Raw genomic sequence first — 17,249 nt, forward strand, 5'->3', positions numbered from 1 at the left:
CAACTTTTACAGCAACTCAGTTGAAACACCAGATCTGAGAATTTCAGCTCCCTTTGCTATCAAGGAAACAAAATAGCTACATCTTCTGCTTACAATGCAAAGATTTTAAAGGACTGTGGTGGAGGAGGACTAGCTTTTCAAGAGTTTAAATCACCAAGAACAAAATGAGCCCTCTCCATTCAGAGTGGAAGATATGGCAGCATCTGGGCTGATTGCCAGGCTTCATAAAATACAAGTTGTAAAAGAACACAATTCTAAAGGCAAAAATCTATGTAAAAACTCAGAAAGTCATTTATTAAAAATGTAACATCTTACTGCATTCAAGACACACACACTCCTTCCCACTGCAGAACAAGTGACACTGATTATTCATGTCATTTGTCCAAGTAGATGAAGACAACAGAACAAGAACACAAACATGGTGCTTAGGGGTGTGGTTTAGTGGTGGATTTGGAAGTGCTGGGTTTACACTTGGACTCTATCTTAAAAGTCTTTTTCAATCTAAATGATTCCACAGTTCTATGAGCTGTGAGCTTCCCACCCCATCCCAATGTAAGTGCTCTACCCACCATCCCACCTGGATCCTTCACCTCTCAGACACCTAAGTTTCCCCCAGTTCACAGAAAGGAACGTACTCTTCCACACAGTTTACTCCAAGTTTATTTGTCTTTGGATTAGTTAATTAGAATTTACTTACACTACACCTTACTTATGTATAGACAGCATTGTTTCTGAATTGTCAAGTCCATCATCATTTCACACCACACTTTCAAGAGCTTTCTGTCCCCATTCTAAGGAGGCCCAGGCTCTCCTCATTGTATGCATTTGTGCCATTTCAGCTGCATTTAACTACAGAGTGCAGAAAGAGGGTGAGGGGATTTCTCAACATCTGCTGTGCATTTTAGAGATGCAAAGAGAAGAGCTGGGCACACTTGGGAAAGACCTTGCATCCCTCTTAAAACAGGATATATCAGCAACTCCAGGCCTTCTGAATCAGCTTGTGACATAAACAGATTTTAGCCAAAATTAAAACACCTCAAAAAACTTCCTACAATACCTTGCATGAAGGGTTATTATAATGCAACACAGATGAACACGAGTACTTTTTGAGCTTAAATTTAAATTTAAGTAAAGCTGGGCAGCTCTGAATACCTAGAGGCTGAAGACCTACTTTGCCTAACGCTTCCTTAATCACAGCCCTTGTGTAGCATAAAATCACACCACTTCAGAACTTGACAGCTGACTGCAGTGGCACCCTAAACAAATGTTTACAGAGTTTGACTTGCACTGTGTCTTGGGTTTAGATGATATACTACTTGGTCAAGTATTCAGGGTAATTCCCTGAATATATATAATACTTCATGGTCTGGTATTCAGGGTAATTCCCTGAAACACCAGGCTTCCTGGCTACAGTGTGGTGTCACCTCCTCTCCCTCCTGACTCAGTTAAAAGAAAAGAAACTGCTTCCAGCAAGTAATAAGGTATGACACCCAGTTTACACAGGAAGCTTTACCAAAGTTCACCAGGAAAGCCCTTTTGCCAGACAGCACTCACTGGTTTTAAATTTCAATTCCCTATGTGTATGATACTCATCATGTGCAAGTCATTACTTTTCTGTTATATCCATTCATTGCACCTGTAATCAGCCCTACCCATTTCAGCGTCATAAAGTCAGGTTACACACAGTACTCGATACTTCATCTTCTTAATGTTAAAGACATTTCCTACAAGAACCAAGAGGAAGTAGCTGTTTAAACTCATTCTTTACATTTTGTTTGCTTCAGTCAGACACAGCCCCTGCTGCCTCATTCTTCCAACTCTGCCCTTTTACAGTATCTACTACTCTTCCCCATTTCAGGCAGCACAATCCATAAGTGTGTTACACAGATTCTCTCACCCCTGCAAAGCTGCATTTCCACAGGATGTGCCAATCTCAAACACCACAGGCTACTCAATTTAACAGTGCTCTGAACAGTCCTCATTTTTGCCCTTAGACTGCTAAAGAGCAAAACCCCCCATTCCTAGTTACTTCAGCCATCTCCATACTGTTGAGTGCATACAAATGCTTTATGGAAATAGTATTTGCTAACCTATCCACTCAGACAATGTACGCACTTCCCCCTCGCCCTTTTTTTAATGCTTTTACTGTAGGAGAAACTTTGGTTACTTTTGCACCCACATTCACATTTCTAATTTTCATTATCATTGTTGCATTTCTTCAACTTCAGCATTATGAAAGATATGTGAAAAAACAGGGGAAAATGTACTGTAGCTTGAATTAAGAATGACTTCTTGGAAACCTGAAATAAAAAGCTGGTATTATCTTGTTTTCACTGTCTACTCTGCAATCCCTTTAACTAAACGCACTCAGTGGTTATGCCATTCTCCGCTCAAGTGACACTTGGTGTTGATCATCACCTTTTTTACTTAATCACAATATAGCAATCTATGAAGCAAGTTTAAACCTCAGCTCACCTGAAACATACACAGTCCTGAAAAACAGGCTTAGCAATGGCATCAACAGGGAGCAGTGTTAATAGGTGTAATTAAAATTGAATGACGAAGTTTTCCTCCCAACATTCCCAAGAGGACAATGTTTTCTTTCATACACTTCTACGCTTCCCTCTGACAAGTTTTGACATGCCTTCTTGTTCAAGCTCTAGTCTGAACACAGGCACACACTCCTTTAATACAATAGTACCCAAAATTTTGTCTGAGCAGTTCCTTCATGCAGACCACTGTAGCATTCTACTCATGCTATACCAACCTGGCATCTCTGCAGCTTTGTGGACATAAAATATCCATCAAAATGTGGATGTTATTTCAGCTCAAAGCTTAAAGCGAGTGTCTTTCATTCAGTCACAAAAGACAAATAGCATACCGGACACAATGGAAGGGTTTACTTTTACTTTCAGAAACATAGGGGGTTACGATGCTGTTTGAACATGACAACAGCTCACAACTGTTTTGTAATTAATTGCAACATGAAAAAAGCCTGTGTCAGCTGCTTTGCCAAAGACAATGGCTCTTTCATGTCACGATTTCAATTGATGCCTGCGAGTACCACAGTCTCCTAGGCAGTATGTGCTAAATTAAACTCCAGCCCACAGCTAAGAGTATGTTTTAATAAAAAGCTATCATTTAGCTGAACAGGAAAATCTTTTGAACAGTGAAATCATCAACTCAGTCACAACTGCCTAAGCAAGTAGCTTTTCAGAAAGAGGCAGATGAGACTTTAATTCACTACTCACGTCACTTTACACAATAAAATGCAGAGAAGCATACAAAAGTCCTGTGCTTCATTTATTCTGAAATCACAAGCTGAAGAGTTCTCCCCACTCCAGACTGGAGTTGGTTCACAGCTTGAGATATTTTAAAGGTCACCATGAAAACTGTCATTAAGCCCTACTAATATATTCAAATCCTTCTCGGAACAGCTGCCTCAAAAGCTGCAAATTACACTGGAAGAGGGAAGAAAACACAGTTCAGATGTGCCTACAAGTAACAGAAGGAAAACAAAAAAAAAGGCTATTGAACCTTGAGGAAAGCAGATCCAGGAACTAAAAAGGCAAACATTTAAAATCACAACTTACACTTCTGAAGGAGGTCTCTGTTTGTAATAGATGGAGCATGAGCTATCACTGCTGAGGGGTCTGAGGACTGCACACAGGCACCGCATTTTGAGAGCGTTGTGACACAGCTCAGCTCAGCAACCCCTCTGCTGCAGCTTTTAGTTTCCTAGGGCTACACTTCCCAGCCCAGCTCCTCTCCCAGAGACTGCTGCTCAGCCTATGACATCAGCCTGCACACTTGCAGGCTCAGGGATCCACCAAAGTGGGGGAAGCACAAAGAGTTTTCTGACTCAAGCTGATCTGTATTCCACGCTCCAGTTACTCAGAGTAATTGTCATGTTCCAGCTCCACAAATTTTATCCAGACTGCTAGGTCTGTGATGCAAGTGTAGAATATGTTTGGGACATGTTATCTCAGAGAACAGAAGAATCTAGCAAAATTAATGTTTCAACAAGTAAAGATTTGTGCATAGCTTTCTTGCTGCTGAGAACTGGCTTGATATGTGCCACTTTGCCAAATAAAAAAAAAAGGCAGGTGTGTGTTAGTCATTTTCAACTGCCTTTTCATCAAATCAAATTTTCTTCTGGTAAGATTTTTCTTCTATTTTAAAATCAATATACTGCTGTTTAAACAAAGTAAAAAAGTTGAACACCCCACTCTACCCCTCCAAAATTACATACCTGATGCTGGTTATTGGGTCTGTACTGTCCATATTTCCTCAAAAGAATTTTTTGTCCACTGATCAGTGGAGCCTGTTACACTTGTTTTTTTAAATTATGTTATCAAAACTCCAGTAAATCCCCTACTCAAGTATCATTTTTGGATATAGTCCATAGGAAGTCCCAGTCCTAGCTTCTGCCTGCTCTCTTTTTCCTTTTCACTAGACTTTCTTGTTGCACTGAACTTTGTGGCTTGTGATCTTTTCCAGCTAGGTAGCATTTCATGTTCCTGGCACTCCTTATCCTGCTCCAATTACCCATTTCTGTACTTTGTATCCAACTGTGCATTTTAATCTGCAGGACATTCACTCTTTCACACCTTCAGTTGCTTGTTCTGTTACTTCTCTTACTGGAAGGCAAGCACATGTTTATGATCAGAGGCACACACAGGAACAGTGCTAGTTTGACTGAACTCTACACCCTCAAGGTAGTACTGGTCTCACCAGCAAGCAAAATTATCTCCTAAAAAAATACCAACTATTGGAATACCTATCCTTGGATGTGAACTGGGATCTTCAAGCAAAACTAAACCTGATACAATGGAGCCAAAAAGCTGAGACTGTTGTGGAATAAAGTAAATAAAACAGGGATGGTGTACAGTGGCACTACAGCCACTCTGAGAAGGGAACGTGGGAAACTCTGAGCTCTGTCAGAGCACCACCCAACTGTACCTGGCAAACTCCACCTCTTCAGCTCTAGCCAGTGGCTTAAGAGTCAATTAAAAGATACAATGACAAATCTGAGGAAAAATTATTTAATCCTTCAAAGACCTTGATTCATTAAGCAGAAGGAATTTAAATGCTGGGAAAAAGTATGCAATAGCTCCAAAATAATTCCTGAGACAAAAAGGTATCTACCAAATTTGAAGAGAGTATAAAATAGGAGAAATTATTTTGTACACAAACTTTAACACCTGGATAAAACTTATAAAGCCACAACTGGAACCAAGAAAAGAATCTGTTCCCAAACTTAACAGAAAGATTTTGTTGTTGCTGTGATCATCAGAGACAAATAGATCTTCAGAAACACATAGCTCTGGAACCTGAACTCACATATGGGCTGCATTTGGCTTTATTCCCCTTTCTTCATGTTCACATACACTCAGGTCTCCAATGACTTTAATAGTCTTTTAATAGTCTATTAATAATTTAACTTAATGAAATGAAAGGTGTTTGTGGCTTTGAAGATGTGAACATGATAAATGTCTTATTCTTGAAATAACAGAATTGACCCCCTTCAGCCCAGACTGTGTATTTACATAAACATGCACATACATGAACATATATGCACACACAAACCCTTATTCTGCATTAACTGAATGAAAGCCCCCATGCTGCTGCTGCATATGATCAAGAAACAAATGACAAAAGATAAAGTGGAAACAGATTTGCATTCATAGTGGATGGCATTTAAAAGAAAGGGAGAAATAAGACAGTCAGATTCCAAGTGAATGCCCTTTTTTTACATCTCCAACCCCACCCCAGGACTGCTATTTAGAACAGACTTCACAAGAATGCTATTCAAAGAAAGTTTTTCTCTACAAGTGTACAGTACTTCTGAGCACATTAATATCATGTTTTACTTACACATAAACAGAGAGACTTTACAAGGTGCCAACAACATTTTAACAGATCTCACAACACTGCCTGAAGAGCACCATTGATAGCTCAGAAAATGACATGTAAAATCCCCATTACCAAACCAGACAACTGCTTACAATTTTAATGTAAGTGATCCAATCACTCTGAAGAAAGAAAACAGTTAATGCTTTAGCCAATTTCTTTAAAGCTTTTTTTAGTCAGTGACAGTAAAAAAAAAAATAGTAAAAGTCATATATTTTAAAAAAAAAATTTAAATCTGCATTTAGAGCAATTATCTTGGAGATTTTTTTGTTGTTGGTATGGGTTCCCAGAAAAACAAGCACCCTAATAAACTGAGAAGAAAATACAAATTTTGTGATATAAGAATTTGACATTTGCTAAGGGCTTTTTGTAAAAAGGCTTTCAGAGGTACAGTAATAGTGTATGTGTTCAGTTTATGAATTGCACACAGCTCATGGCAAGAAATAACCTTCTGTAGACAGTTAGGATTTATGTTCCAAATCAAACTGTTCCAGACAGTTCCCTTTTCTTCTCTAAAATGCTACTGAACAGCACAGATGCTACCAACACGATAATAAAGTCCAAGTATTCCACATACACTTATTTCTTTGCCCTATTTTTGCTAATATTAAAACACATGGGTTTGGACCCACTTCTAAAATTGTACTGACAAACAGCCAACTTATATTGCCTTTCCTTAAGAACCTTAAACCTTGGTATTTTACCCAGTATAAACTGCAGTGTAATTGTTTCACCATTACTACAATTATAGCTGTCCTCAAACCTCACAGCAACTTTAAAATTTAGGTTTATAGGGGACTTTTTACACACTAAAATCATTTCAGCTAAACAGACAAAGAGACAGTTCTGAGTATTTTACATTTCTTCATGCCTCCAACCAGTTTGTTATTTCTCTCTTTTCCTCTGCTCTGAAACAATGTAATTCAGAAGTTTTCCAGCATTCTGAGAGGCAGAGATGCAGAACTGCTTAAAGCCACCTTCTGATTTCTTCATGGCAGCTGTCTCAAGCAGAATATTTAGACAGGCCACTTGCTACCTCCAGCAATGTTGAACAACAAAAATTAAGGTAATAGAATAATAAAAGGTGGGTAATCAGAAAGAATAGGATGCAATTCTGTTGGCTCATGCCTAGTAACACAATAGCATTAAAACAGAAAACTGTCCATCTCAACTTGTCTTCCCTTGAGCTATCTCATACAAACAAACTTCCAGAACCAAATTATCCTTTATCATACTTATATTCTCTCCACCAGGATTTGATGTCAAGCTGACTTTAGAGACCTGAAGCTGAATTTTTCTTAGGACATCTTACACAAAAAGAAACATGAAAGAGAAGAAATGTTTCTCTTCTCCGTTTGCAGAAGAAATAGCTTTCCTCCCTCACATTTCTATCACCGTTTCTCCAAGTTCCAAGATAATCCTTTACAGATATCCCCAAATCTAAAGAAATGTAAATGATCATTTTGCTGTCACATGTCATCTTCCATCTATAGGTTAAATCCCAGACATCTGGGAAAGAGCACAGAGACTCAAACAAACAAAATTCTAATCCCAAGAGTATTAAAAACCATTTACAGAAAATGGTACTAAGAGGGTAAATTGAAAGAAAGCAAACACACAGGGATTTCATCAGGGAAGTTTAAAAATATTTTTGTCTTGCTGAATTTTAATGACAAAAACTTACCTTCTTTCTGCCTATACTGTAATGTGAATTTGCAGCTTGGGGTTTTTCCAGCTGGCGTTGGAATATATAGTTACATGTATTATTAACAGACATGAAAGTTCAGAGTATTTGGTCACTAGAAGGTTTTTTTCTTCATAACATTATGAGTAAAGCTCACAAACATACCACAACATGGCTGTTAAAACAAAATTTGAGTTCCTGAAAGAAGCTAGCACTACACAAAAAAAATCTATTGTGATCCTCTTGGTCTTCTAAGTGTTAAGAGTACTCAAAATATCTTTACTTTAGTCCAACACAACAAGACAAAGAGGAGAGGGGTGTGTGAAGCAAGAAGAACATATATCCTGTGAGAATTTGTACTATAGCCGACCTCCAAGAAGAAGTCAGGGCTCTGTCCTGCACCAGAAGCAAGCATAAATAGCCCCAAACTGACAGCTGCTTCAGCACAAGGTTACTTCAGAACACAAGTATATAGCAAAAGCTTGTGAAAGCTGACTATTTTAATCAAATTCTGGCCTCAGTACTTTTCCCTCAAGATGATACAGGGCATCTTCCATGCAAATTTAAGGTCTGTCCAAAAGCTGAGCAATCTACATCATGTTAACTAAGCATCCTACTTCTTACAGAAAATAGTGATTTTGTAAACCTCACACTTCTCTCTCTCACACCACTCAAAAGCAAAGCAAGGGGTATAATACATTTTGACATATATACAGGCATCTACAGGGCTAAGTTACAATGCACCAACTGTCTAAGAAGCCTAAGTCATGTCAGTTTTGCCATAATTGCACAAACTCGTTTTTATCTCAACATTTTTATAACAAAGACGACAATCGGTAAAGATTGTTTTACACATTCAGAGTGCAGCATGCGTTCTTTCAATGAAAAAATTCTCTCAAATAGTTGATAAAACACTGCCAAAAGTGACAAGCTGTCCTGACCACATGAAACAGCTTTGTTTTATGGGGCATTTAGTCTTTTATTTACAAGTATAGGGTTTTTTTCTCAAACAAGTTCTACCACAACAAACATGCCAAAAGAGATATCACAGCTTTACAATTCAAGTGTATTTTTGTATTTTCTCAAGTGTGTATTTTGCATTTTTGTGTCAGACTCAGAAGACCACAAAGTTAACATACCTGTGTTCTGTGAGGACATTTACTGCTGATGGGTGGTTGGCACAGTATGTAAGGTATAAGCTTTTCATTTGTGGCATCAAATTTAGAAAACATCCTCCAACCCTCTGCTGAGCTTCAGGCAATCTAAAAACAGAGTAATAAACATAAAAATACTGTAATACCAACCAGACAGAGAAATAAATTAAAGCCAAAAAAAGCAGTGTATATTTGGTTTGGCTGGGGTAGAGTTAATTTTCTTCACAGTGGCTGGTAGGGGACCATGCTTTGGATTTGAGCAATAACATAAGGGTGACAGAAGGGATGAAACTCTTCTTTTGAAAGAGCAGCTCCCACTAGAAGGACTAAGCCTCTTCAGCAGAAGGCTGTGTGGCCAATTGTATAACCCACACTGAACTTAACCAGAAGATGGGTCACCAGCTTTCATCAGTCCTAGATTACAAACTTATTCCTGACATCTTGTCTAAACCACTGTACATGTGCAAGATGAAATGTTTCAATTTCTCCATGCACTTGCTCTCCTTCCACAAAGGCTGCATAAAATAAATATGCTGAATTTTTGCTTCTTTGCAAGACATGGCAGTGGATTTTACTGTTGTTGTTAATCTTTTTAACTACTCTCAAAACCAGTACTTCACTCTTCACATGAGCCCTCATTGAGTACTTGATGCAAATACTGCTAACAGTCAAAGAGCTTCATTCTAAGATTAGCTCCAACAATTCTTTTTGGAATAATATTTTTTTTCCTGGAAAAAAAATTTTACAGAAGTCAGTATTTTCTGTTGTTGTCCCAGACGTGTACATAAAGTTCCTAAACATCAATATTAAGCATTTCCCCTTTAGAAAAAAGTGAGAGATGTTCCAGTGAACTTCAATAGGAAATAAACCATTCAGCTTTCCAGGACAACCACTCCTGCAGTCAGGGGATGTTCCCATTCTGCTCAAACACAGTCATCTTGTCCCAGTCCTTAGGTTTGCTCACAGCAGTCAAAATTCAAAGTTCCCAAGCAATTCTCCCCTGAATTCCAAAACAGTAAGTCTGTCTCCTAATCAGCTGTTCAGTCCCTCTGCACAGTGTGGGAAGACCACCCAAAATGAAGTAAAAATTGACTGTAGAGGTGTTCCAAATGTGAGTCAGAGGAAACATACTCTCTTATTTGAGAGCAACATTCATTACAGACACCCAGAAAATGACAGCTGAATGCCCAGCTAACACATCACACCAGACACACTCAGGTCACAGTATCAACACTCCCTATATCAAAGGCTAGGACTCATATTTTAAGTCTGCATCTTTTATTTTTAAAAAGTTTAGATTCTGCAGTCAATAGAGTGGCTGCTTTTGCAGGTGTTTAGGGGAAAACCAAGCATATTGAGGGAATGCTATTCTTACAGCCTTGCCAAGCAGCATTTCCTGCCAAGCAGCTGGCCCCCTTTAATAAATCTAGCATGAGCTAATAATACATTCTTTGAGTAATAGATGCAGCCAAAGCCTCAAACTCTGAAGACATACTCAAGGCATATAACTCAGTATTAAACAGCAAGAGGCTCCAATAAACAGTTGCTAAAAATGGTTAAATTCCCATTTCATACTACAGTGATGGGGGTGGAGGGTGAATTATGGCTGTTTGCACCAAGCAGACATCTGTGTCTTCTCAGTCTGCTGTTCTTTTAGCAGAATCAAAGACTGACATTATTCTCTTTCACATGTTGCACATGCATTGCCACTTTATACAGCACATTCTTTGTTGAATTAAAATAATTAATAGACTTTGTAAGGGGGTGGTAACTCATCCCCTTTAACTTTTCTAATCCGTGCATTTTAGTTGCAAGTGCTCTACTATTTTCAGGAGATAAACTATCTATGTGTCTTTTACCTGCTGAAAAAAATCAACAATTTAATGCCTATCACCACATCATATAAACCTTTTAGTAATTAACGTGGTCCATAAAGACCATAGTTATTTTACAGTTTACTCTGAAGTTATCATCCCAACATTATTCTCATATTTAACAATTCCATTAAAAAGGAATCACATATAAATATTTACAGATATATTTAAGTTATACCAACTTCTGTTAAAAGAAGGCCAGATACATGTTTTAATTCTATTTGCAAATGTAAATGAACCATAACAAAGCGTCTGCTGTTGTACACTTGCTAGAGGAATCACCATGTGACTACATCTCACCTACCCAACATTGTCTGCTTGCTGGAGTTGCATCCAACAGCTATCAGTTCTGTTCCTGCAGACTTACAACAGGCACCCAGTGCATGGCAATTTGAAGAAAGAAATAAAAAGTAAGTGTAATTGAGCCCCAAAGGGTGCAGTTTGTGAAGAACTTCCTGAGGCTTCACAGTTAATAAAGTTATGAAATAAGGGGCCACTGCAAATTTCTGAGAGACTCCTTGCACCAATTAGGCACTACTCAACTTATTCACAATCCTTCAGTCTAATTGTCACCCTCTTCACTACCACACCTTTCACTAATTGTCTAATTGTTTTATCTCTCAGACATCAGTTACTATGCATGTTTGTCTCAGGATATCTAAAGACACTGCAATCAAATTCCTTTAATATCAATAGCCTTATTTCTGTTGATACTCATGATAACCAAAAGTAAAGGATGATACTGGGACTTAGACTTAATTTGTATCTGCACTCCAAAACAAAACCTGAAATACTAGTGAGATTTGGACTAGATTTAAATAGTCTCCCCTCACACTCTGGCCTCTCTGTTTTTGTTGCTTGAAGTTTTTTTAAATTCCATTCCACTTCAGAATCATCCCCAAACATGACATATCTGCTTGCACTTAAACACAGAACAAGACAACAGTTCCTGTGGCTGCAAGAGCAGGGACATGAGGGAAAGAGAGGACAAACCCTCCTTGCCCCTGGCTGTTACAGGGCAAGGAGGTAAGCCTGTGATACTACATAAAGGACTTCCATTTGCTACAGAGCTCATACCTAGATCATATCTATTTATCTATGATCTATCTATGTAACTAGATCATATCTATCTATCATATCATGTCATGTAGGCTGCTGTCACCAGCCAGGCTGTGTGTCACGTGTCCCTCCTTACTGAGAAATACAGCCATGGACTGACAACTTCTACTACCAGGTGAATGGAAGAATCTTTTTTGGAGCAGGAGATCAAATCAGGTCCACTCTCCTGCTACAAAAATACCCAAAGAGCAACACTTCCAATCAAGATCATTTGTATCAGGCCAGAGATCACCTGATGGACACTGACTTTGTTCACAGAGACTCTTCCGCTGTGTGAACTACTGCAGAACTGATCTTTGGCACAGGACCACAGACCTGGAATGAGACCTAGAGCACTGGACCACTTTTTGTCTTCAAGAGACCAGAGCAAAGAACACTCCTGCTATGTTTCACTGTCAGAAATCTGCTCTTTCACAGCTGAAGGCTCCAACAGTATCTCTCTGCCTTGTCTGTTACAGTTCTTTTCCGTCCTGAACCAAGTGCACTGGAAGCTGATCAGCCAAAAAAAACCACCTTTGAATGTCAGCTAGAAGATTCTCACTCAATGCTATTTGGATTTATTCCATACACTACTTTTTAAGTAAATCAAGAAGAGAAGTTACAAAGGTGGAAATAACATCAACCTGGAAAAGTTCAAAGAGGACAAACCTTTAACAATGAACCAGAAGACCTTAAAGGCTGTGGGCAGGGTGGGAGAGTGGCACAGAACTAAACCCAAACCATACCCAAACAACATTTCCCCCAAAACACACAAAGAACCCACTACAGCATCATATGCACAACCCAATGTTTAACACCAGGAGGATTAAACAAGCCAAAGTGGTGCAGGCAAAAAAGAGGAAAGCACAGTAAAGTTTCTGCCACTGAAGTACATGCCAGGATTTGTTAAAGAGAAAACTCAAATGACAAACTGTCTCAAGGTGGGTGTGGAATTCAAAAAACATTTAACTCTCATGCCCAAGAAAAGGAATTTGTCAAGCAAGGTAGGCTGGCAGCATTGCAATTGGCAGGATGACAGCATTTGGTCATTGTGACATGGCAAGTTAGAATAAAACACCACAACGGATGTTGCAATATGAAGTGCCTCAATGATGGAACTATAAGCTCTCTGCCAAAAATAAAATAAAATGATAAATCCATTTTCAGCCTGGGAGCTAGTCTAAGTTTACAGAACAGGTTCACCAGCCAAAAAAACATGGCAAAATGACAAGGAAAAAAAAAAGAAGGCAGCAGAGCAAGCATTCTTCTACATGATGGGAACCATGATGGATTAGTGGATTAGATTCCAAACAGGAGGATGCTGTATGCTCAAGCTAATGTGCTATGATGAAAATTAAACTGAAAATACAACTCAGCATGATGAGCATATTTATGAAATGAAAATAAGACAAAATGTAACTCCAGGGCATCACTTTCTCTGCCCACCTACCAGTACCCAGTATGTTCCTCTAGTTTATTACATAGCAACATTTCACTTAGCAGAAAGAAGAAATAAAGGACATTATGAATAGGTGCTTTAAAACAGTTTAAGCCAAGCAGAGTTATTAATGACGATTTCTGAGCTTGAAGCTCCATTATGATATCACTTTAACTTACATTGCAGGTCAAAATGAAGTTTGTATTAATATTTGTTTAAAGGTATAGTACAAAGGTATATATATATATATATATATATATATATATATATATATATATACACTCTTTTCCTCTCATTTTTAAGACCACTTTAAAAAAGTTTTAAAAGATTACAGTTTGTTCCATGCAAAGTATTTCATTTCCCTAACTTGTGATACAAAGAGGCAAAATCATGGTAACAAGAAAAGGAGACACCAAAGAGCAGTGACAAGACACAAAAGGAAACATTTGAGTATGTCAACAAATGGACACTTTCAGAGATTTAGACATTTAACTGATCAAGTCAAACCTTCCAGAATGACTATCCTTCTTTCTCACAGCATCAGACAGACCATTTCAAGAATGGTTTATTTCAAGAATACCCACCATCTTCCCTTCCCCTCTCTCTGGTCTAAGTTATCTAGAGGCAGGAGAGAGGGACAGAAGACAGGTGCTGGGAGGACGTGGGACCTCAAGTCAGCAACAGTACCAGGAATATGTCACTGCCTAGGGGAGATGCAGCCTCTCCTTTGTCATGACAAGGCTGCTGCTTCACACAGAGCAGCTCAGGGAGAGGAGGGAGAGGTCAAAACAACACATACTGAGGTGATCCAAAGCTCAAAGGGGTATTTTCTTCTCCATCCAAGACATTAACTTGTTCTCACAGCAAACTGAAACTTGTTAAGCCCTCAGTAGAACTTCAAATTACTAACTTGGCAGAAACCAAGAAAATTTGTATTAGGAAGTTGTCTTAGCTCCCCATGTGGTCAGACAAAACTAGAATATAGGCAAAGAAAATGACACAACTGAGGTAATGAATGTAAATTACACTTTCAGTGAAGTTTTAGAAAATTGTCAGGACAATCCAAAGGCAGTATGGTCACCTTCTTTCTTACATGTCCAAGTTCTGTGGTAACAAACTGAAAAATACCAAGTTACCACTTCAGCCTAAATTATGGAAGGAGGACTAGTGTCTTCATGCCCTTCTTTCTGTGCTCCACGCTTCCTATATGGTGCAGGACAAGCACTGAGGGGTTTAATTTAATTCAGATTGCTCTTTCTGCCTATCCTGCACACCTCTCCCAGCACACTTGGATGACCACTTTTGCTCAGGCTAGAAGAATACCAAGTACAAGCATTCTCACACAGTGTCCTGCATCCAAGTCACTTACCTCCTTCTCCACTGTTGCACCATCACATAAAGTTCCTCCATTCTTTCTTTCTCTTACTTTGAAGAAAATATTTAAAATTCATGTCCCCAAAACCACCACTTTCCTACTGGTATGCACTTGCATCATGAAAATCCAAAACTTCTTTTAAACTACATCAAAATTTCTATCTTTTAAATTGCAACATGTATCTGTACAAACAATCAATACATTCTCCAAACATCTATTACTGTGCTGCTCTGGCAACAAGTCTTGAAGGAAAAAAAATCTATACCCAACAAAATAAGTAACAAGTACAATAATAGAAGATATTTGCATGTTAGCATTTACTCTGTCCAGTATGCATGATACTTACTTGGTGCATTCTTCTAAAGACTGTACAAGCATTTGCTGGAAAGAACTTATTTCTTCCAGGTTTCCCATTAAGTAAGAAGTATTTGTCAAGGTTAACCTGGAGCCAAAGCAAATAAAACATATTTAGGTTTGTAGCTATTGACTAACTGTGCATTAATACTATCTATTGCATTAAAAGAAAATGCTTACTGGTTCTTAGATCAAGGACCAGACTGTTTCAGTCAGCAAGCAAGCTGAATAAAAGCAATCCCTGCCTCAAGAATCACACAGTTCACAGAGGTAAATTCACACTGGCATCCACATTTTGACCATGTTAACCCTCCCCAATACATGAGAGATATCAATTTAAAACACAGGACAAACTCACATACTTTTCACTGGCTTGTAATGGACGCAGGTAGTTTGAAAGCATTGTTTGTAGCTCCTTAGCATATTCATTTTCTGTTTCTAATATATTTTGTAGCACCTACAATAAATGACAATTGCTAATTGGTACTTTTTAAGATTTATCAATACCAGTTTTAAAGCATACTAAAAATTTATCATGAGAAAAACTTAAATGAGAATTCCTACTTTAAAAATGCAAATATCAGCAAATATTGAATACTATGCATCTATGAAATTCACAGGGGAAAAACCCACACTACACCAGATGAGCCATCCTTTAGCTATATACAAAAAAAAGGTAAGCCTACAGGATTATCACTACAATTTTGCAAAATTTGAGTTACACAGAGCTTTCCTCCAAAACCAGGGGTAATTATTCCCCCTATGTACTTCAGAACAGTCACAGATCATCAGAGGATGGTAAAGCACAATAGAACTTGCAAGAGAAATGAACAGCGTCAGTTTCTTAGTCTCAATTACAACACATTGCAACTAATAGTGCTAGTGGAGTGTTCAGATGCACTAAATAACCTGCTAGAACACCTGAATATTAACAGATTTACAAAGATCAAGTAATTTCCAACTTCACTTACCAATACAATTAGCACTATTACATTATTTTTAAATAGTGCTGCCTAACCTTACACTTGGGAGTACACTACCATAAGAAAATTACAATAGACTGATGCAAAACCAGGTATTTATAAAATACAGCACACACACTTGGGTTTTGGCTGAATATAAATCAAACAAGTAGAATAACCCCAAGTATGTACAGGAAAACATTTTACTGGGCCATTTCTTGGGAGCCTGCTTTAGGACATCCTCCAATATAATCAAATCAGGTCCTACAGTGCTTTTAGAAGGCAACTTATTTTTTGCCTCCAAAAGTTATTTAGTAAGAGAACCATCAGAATTAAATGCAGTTTAGTGAACAGAGCTGAACTTCAAAAACTTACTGCTAGTCAGTGGTCACAAGCTGCAGCACAAACCTCATTTTGTTACATGCCATATTTGCCAAGCCTATAGTAATATCTCATTTCAGCATTTATAGGAACAACTGTAATTGAGTGCATTATTCACTGTTGTAGTCAATACTCTTTCTTAGGAAATAAAAAAAGCCATTCATTCCTAAATGCAAACCTGATGAAATAACTTTAAATAGTTCAGTATGTCAATGAAGAATTCACTGTTCCTTTCATTGGTGTCACTGATTCTGCTTATTCCTTGAATGCTTCTATTCATTTGGGGAGAGAGAGAGAGAAACCATTTTTGAGTCCATTCTTTTGTTGCAAGTCTGAATCTTGAACTGAAGATTAAAATGTCTCCATTCTCTGCTAAACACTATGACAGAAAAATGTCACAGGGAAAGTAATGGCTACTTGGAACTTACAGCATAAAGTACAATATGGGCACACAAATTTTTAAAAAGCTAAGAGGGTTTTTTGACCCTTTAGACCAGGGAAATAAAATATCTCTGCCAATCATAGCACTAACTAATTCCATATTCTCTTTTATATACATAAAACAAAGAAAGCAAAGAGTTCAAATGCAAATATAAAAGTACTTGGCATCCATGAGGTTCAAAACTAAGTGCAAAACCAATATTTTTCAATATGGTTTTTCCCACAAAAATCTCCCAGCCCAAAGTCATTACACTGGCAGGAAAAATTAGTAGGGAAAAGGAGACTGAAAGCCAGGGACAAAACCACAGTGTCCTGATGAAGATCCAAACAGTTTTAAAAGACTCTGAAAGATAAAAATCAACAAATTTGCTAAAGATCTTGAAAGACTGCAGCACTATTCCATTTTCTCAAAGATAACTTCCATTCTGTGCTATAAACAGCTGTCTGAAAAGCTTGAAATCAAACTAGTTTCATGTTGGACACACTTCATTATTTTCCTTGTGCTAGTTTGGATTTTTCTTTGAGGATATTCTTTGCCATATGGAGAACATGGGATTAGAGGAAAAAGACTTAAA

At 38.0% G+C, this 17,249-nt stretch overlaps 1 protein-coding gene across 4 annotated transcripts in view; it reads right to left on the reverse strand.

The window, feature by feature from the left end:
- Positions 1-17,249, reverse strand: part of ARHGEF7 (Rho guanine nucleotide exchange factor 7) — a 116,505-nt gene that overhangs the window by 34,516 nt on the left and 64,740 nt on the right. For all 4 annotated transcript variants that reach the window (XM_066545312.1, XM_066545311.1, XM_066545313.1 and 1 more), the window contains 3 exons: positions 15,253-15,347; positions 14,883-14,978; positions 8,737-8,859 (listed from right to left, as the gene is read on the reverse strand). In XM_066545312.1, coding sequence (XP_066401409.1) covers positions 8,737-8,859; positions 14,883-14,978; positions 15,253-15,347 — 314 coding nt within the window. The remainder of the gene's footprint in view (positions 1-8,736; positions 8,860-14,882; positions 14,979-15,252; positions 15,348-17,249) is intronic.

Source organism: Molothrus aeneus, chromosome 2 (assembly GCF_037042795.1).
Source record: "Molothrus aeneus isolate 106 chromosome 2, BPBGC_Maene_1.0, whole genome shotgun sequence".
NCBI classification, from domain to species: Eukaryota; Metazoa; Chordata; class Aves; order Passeriformes; family Icteridae; genus Molothrus; species Molothrus aeneus.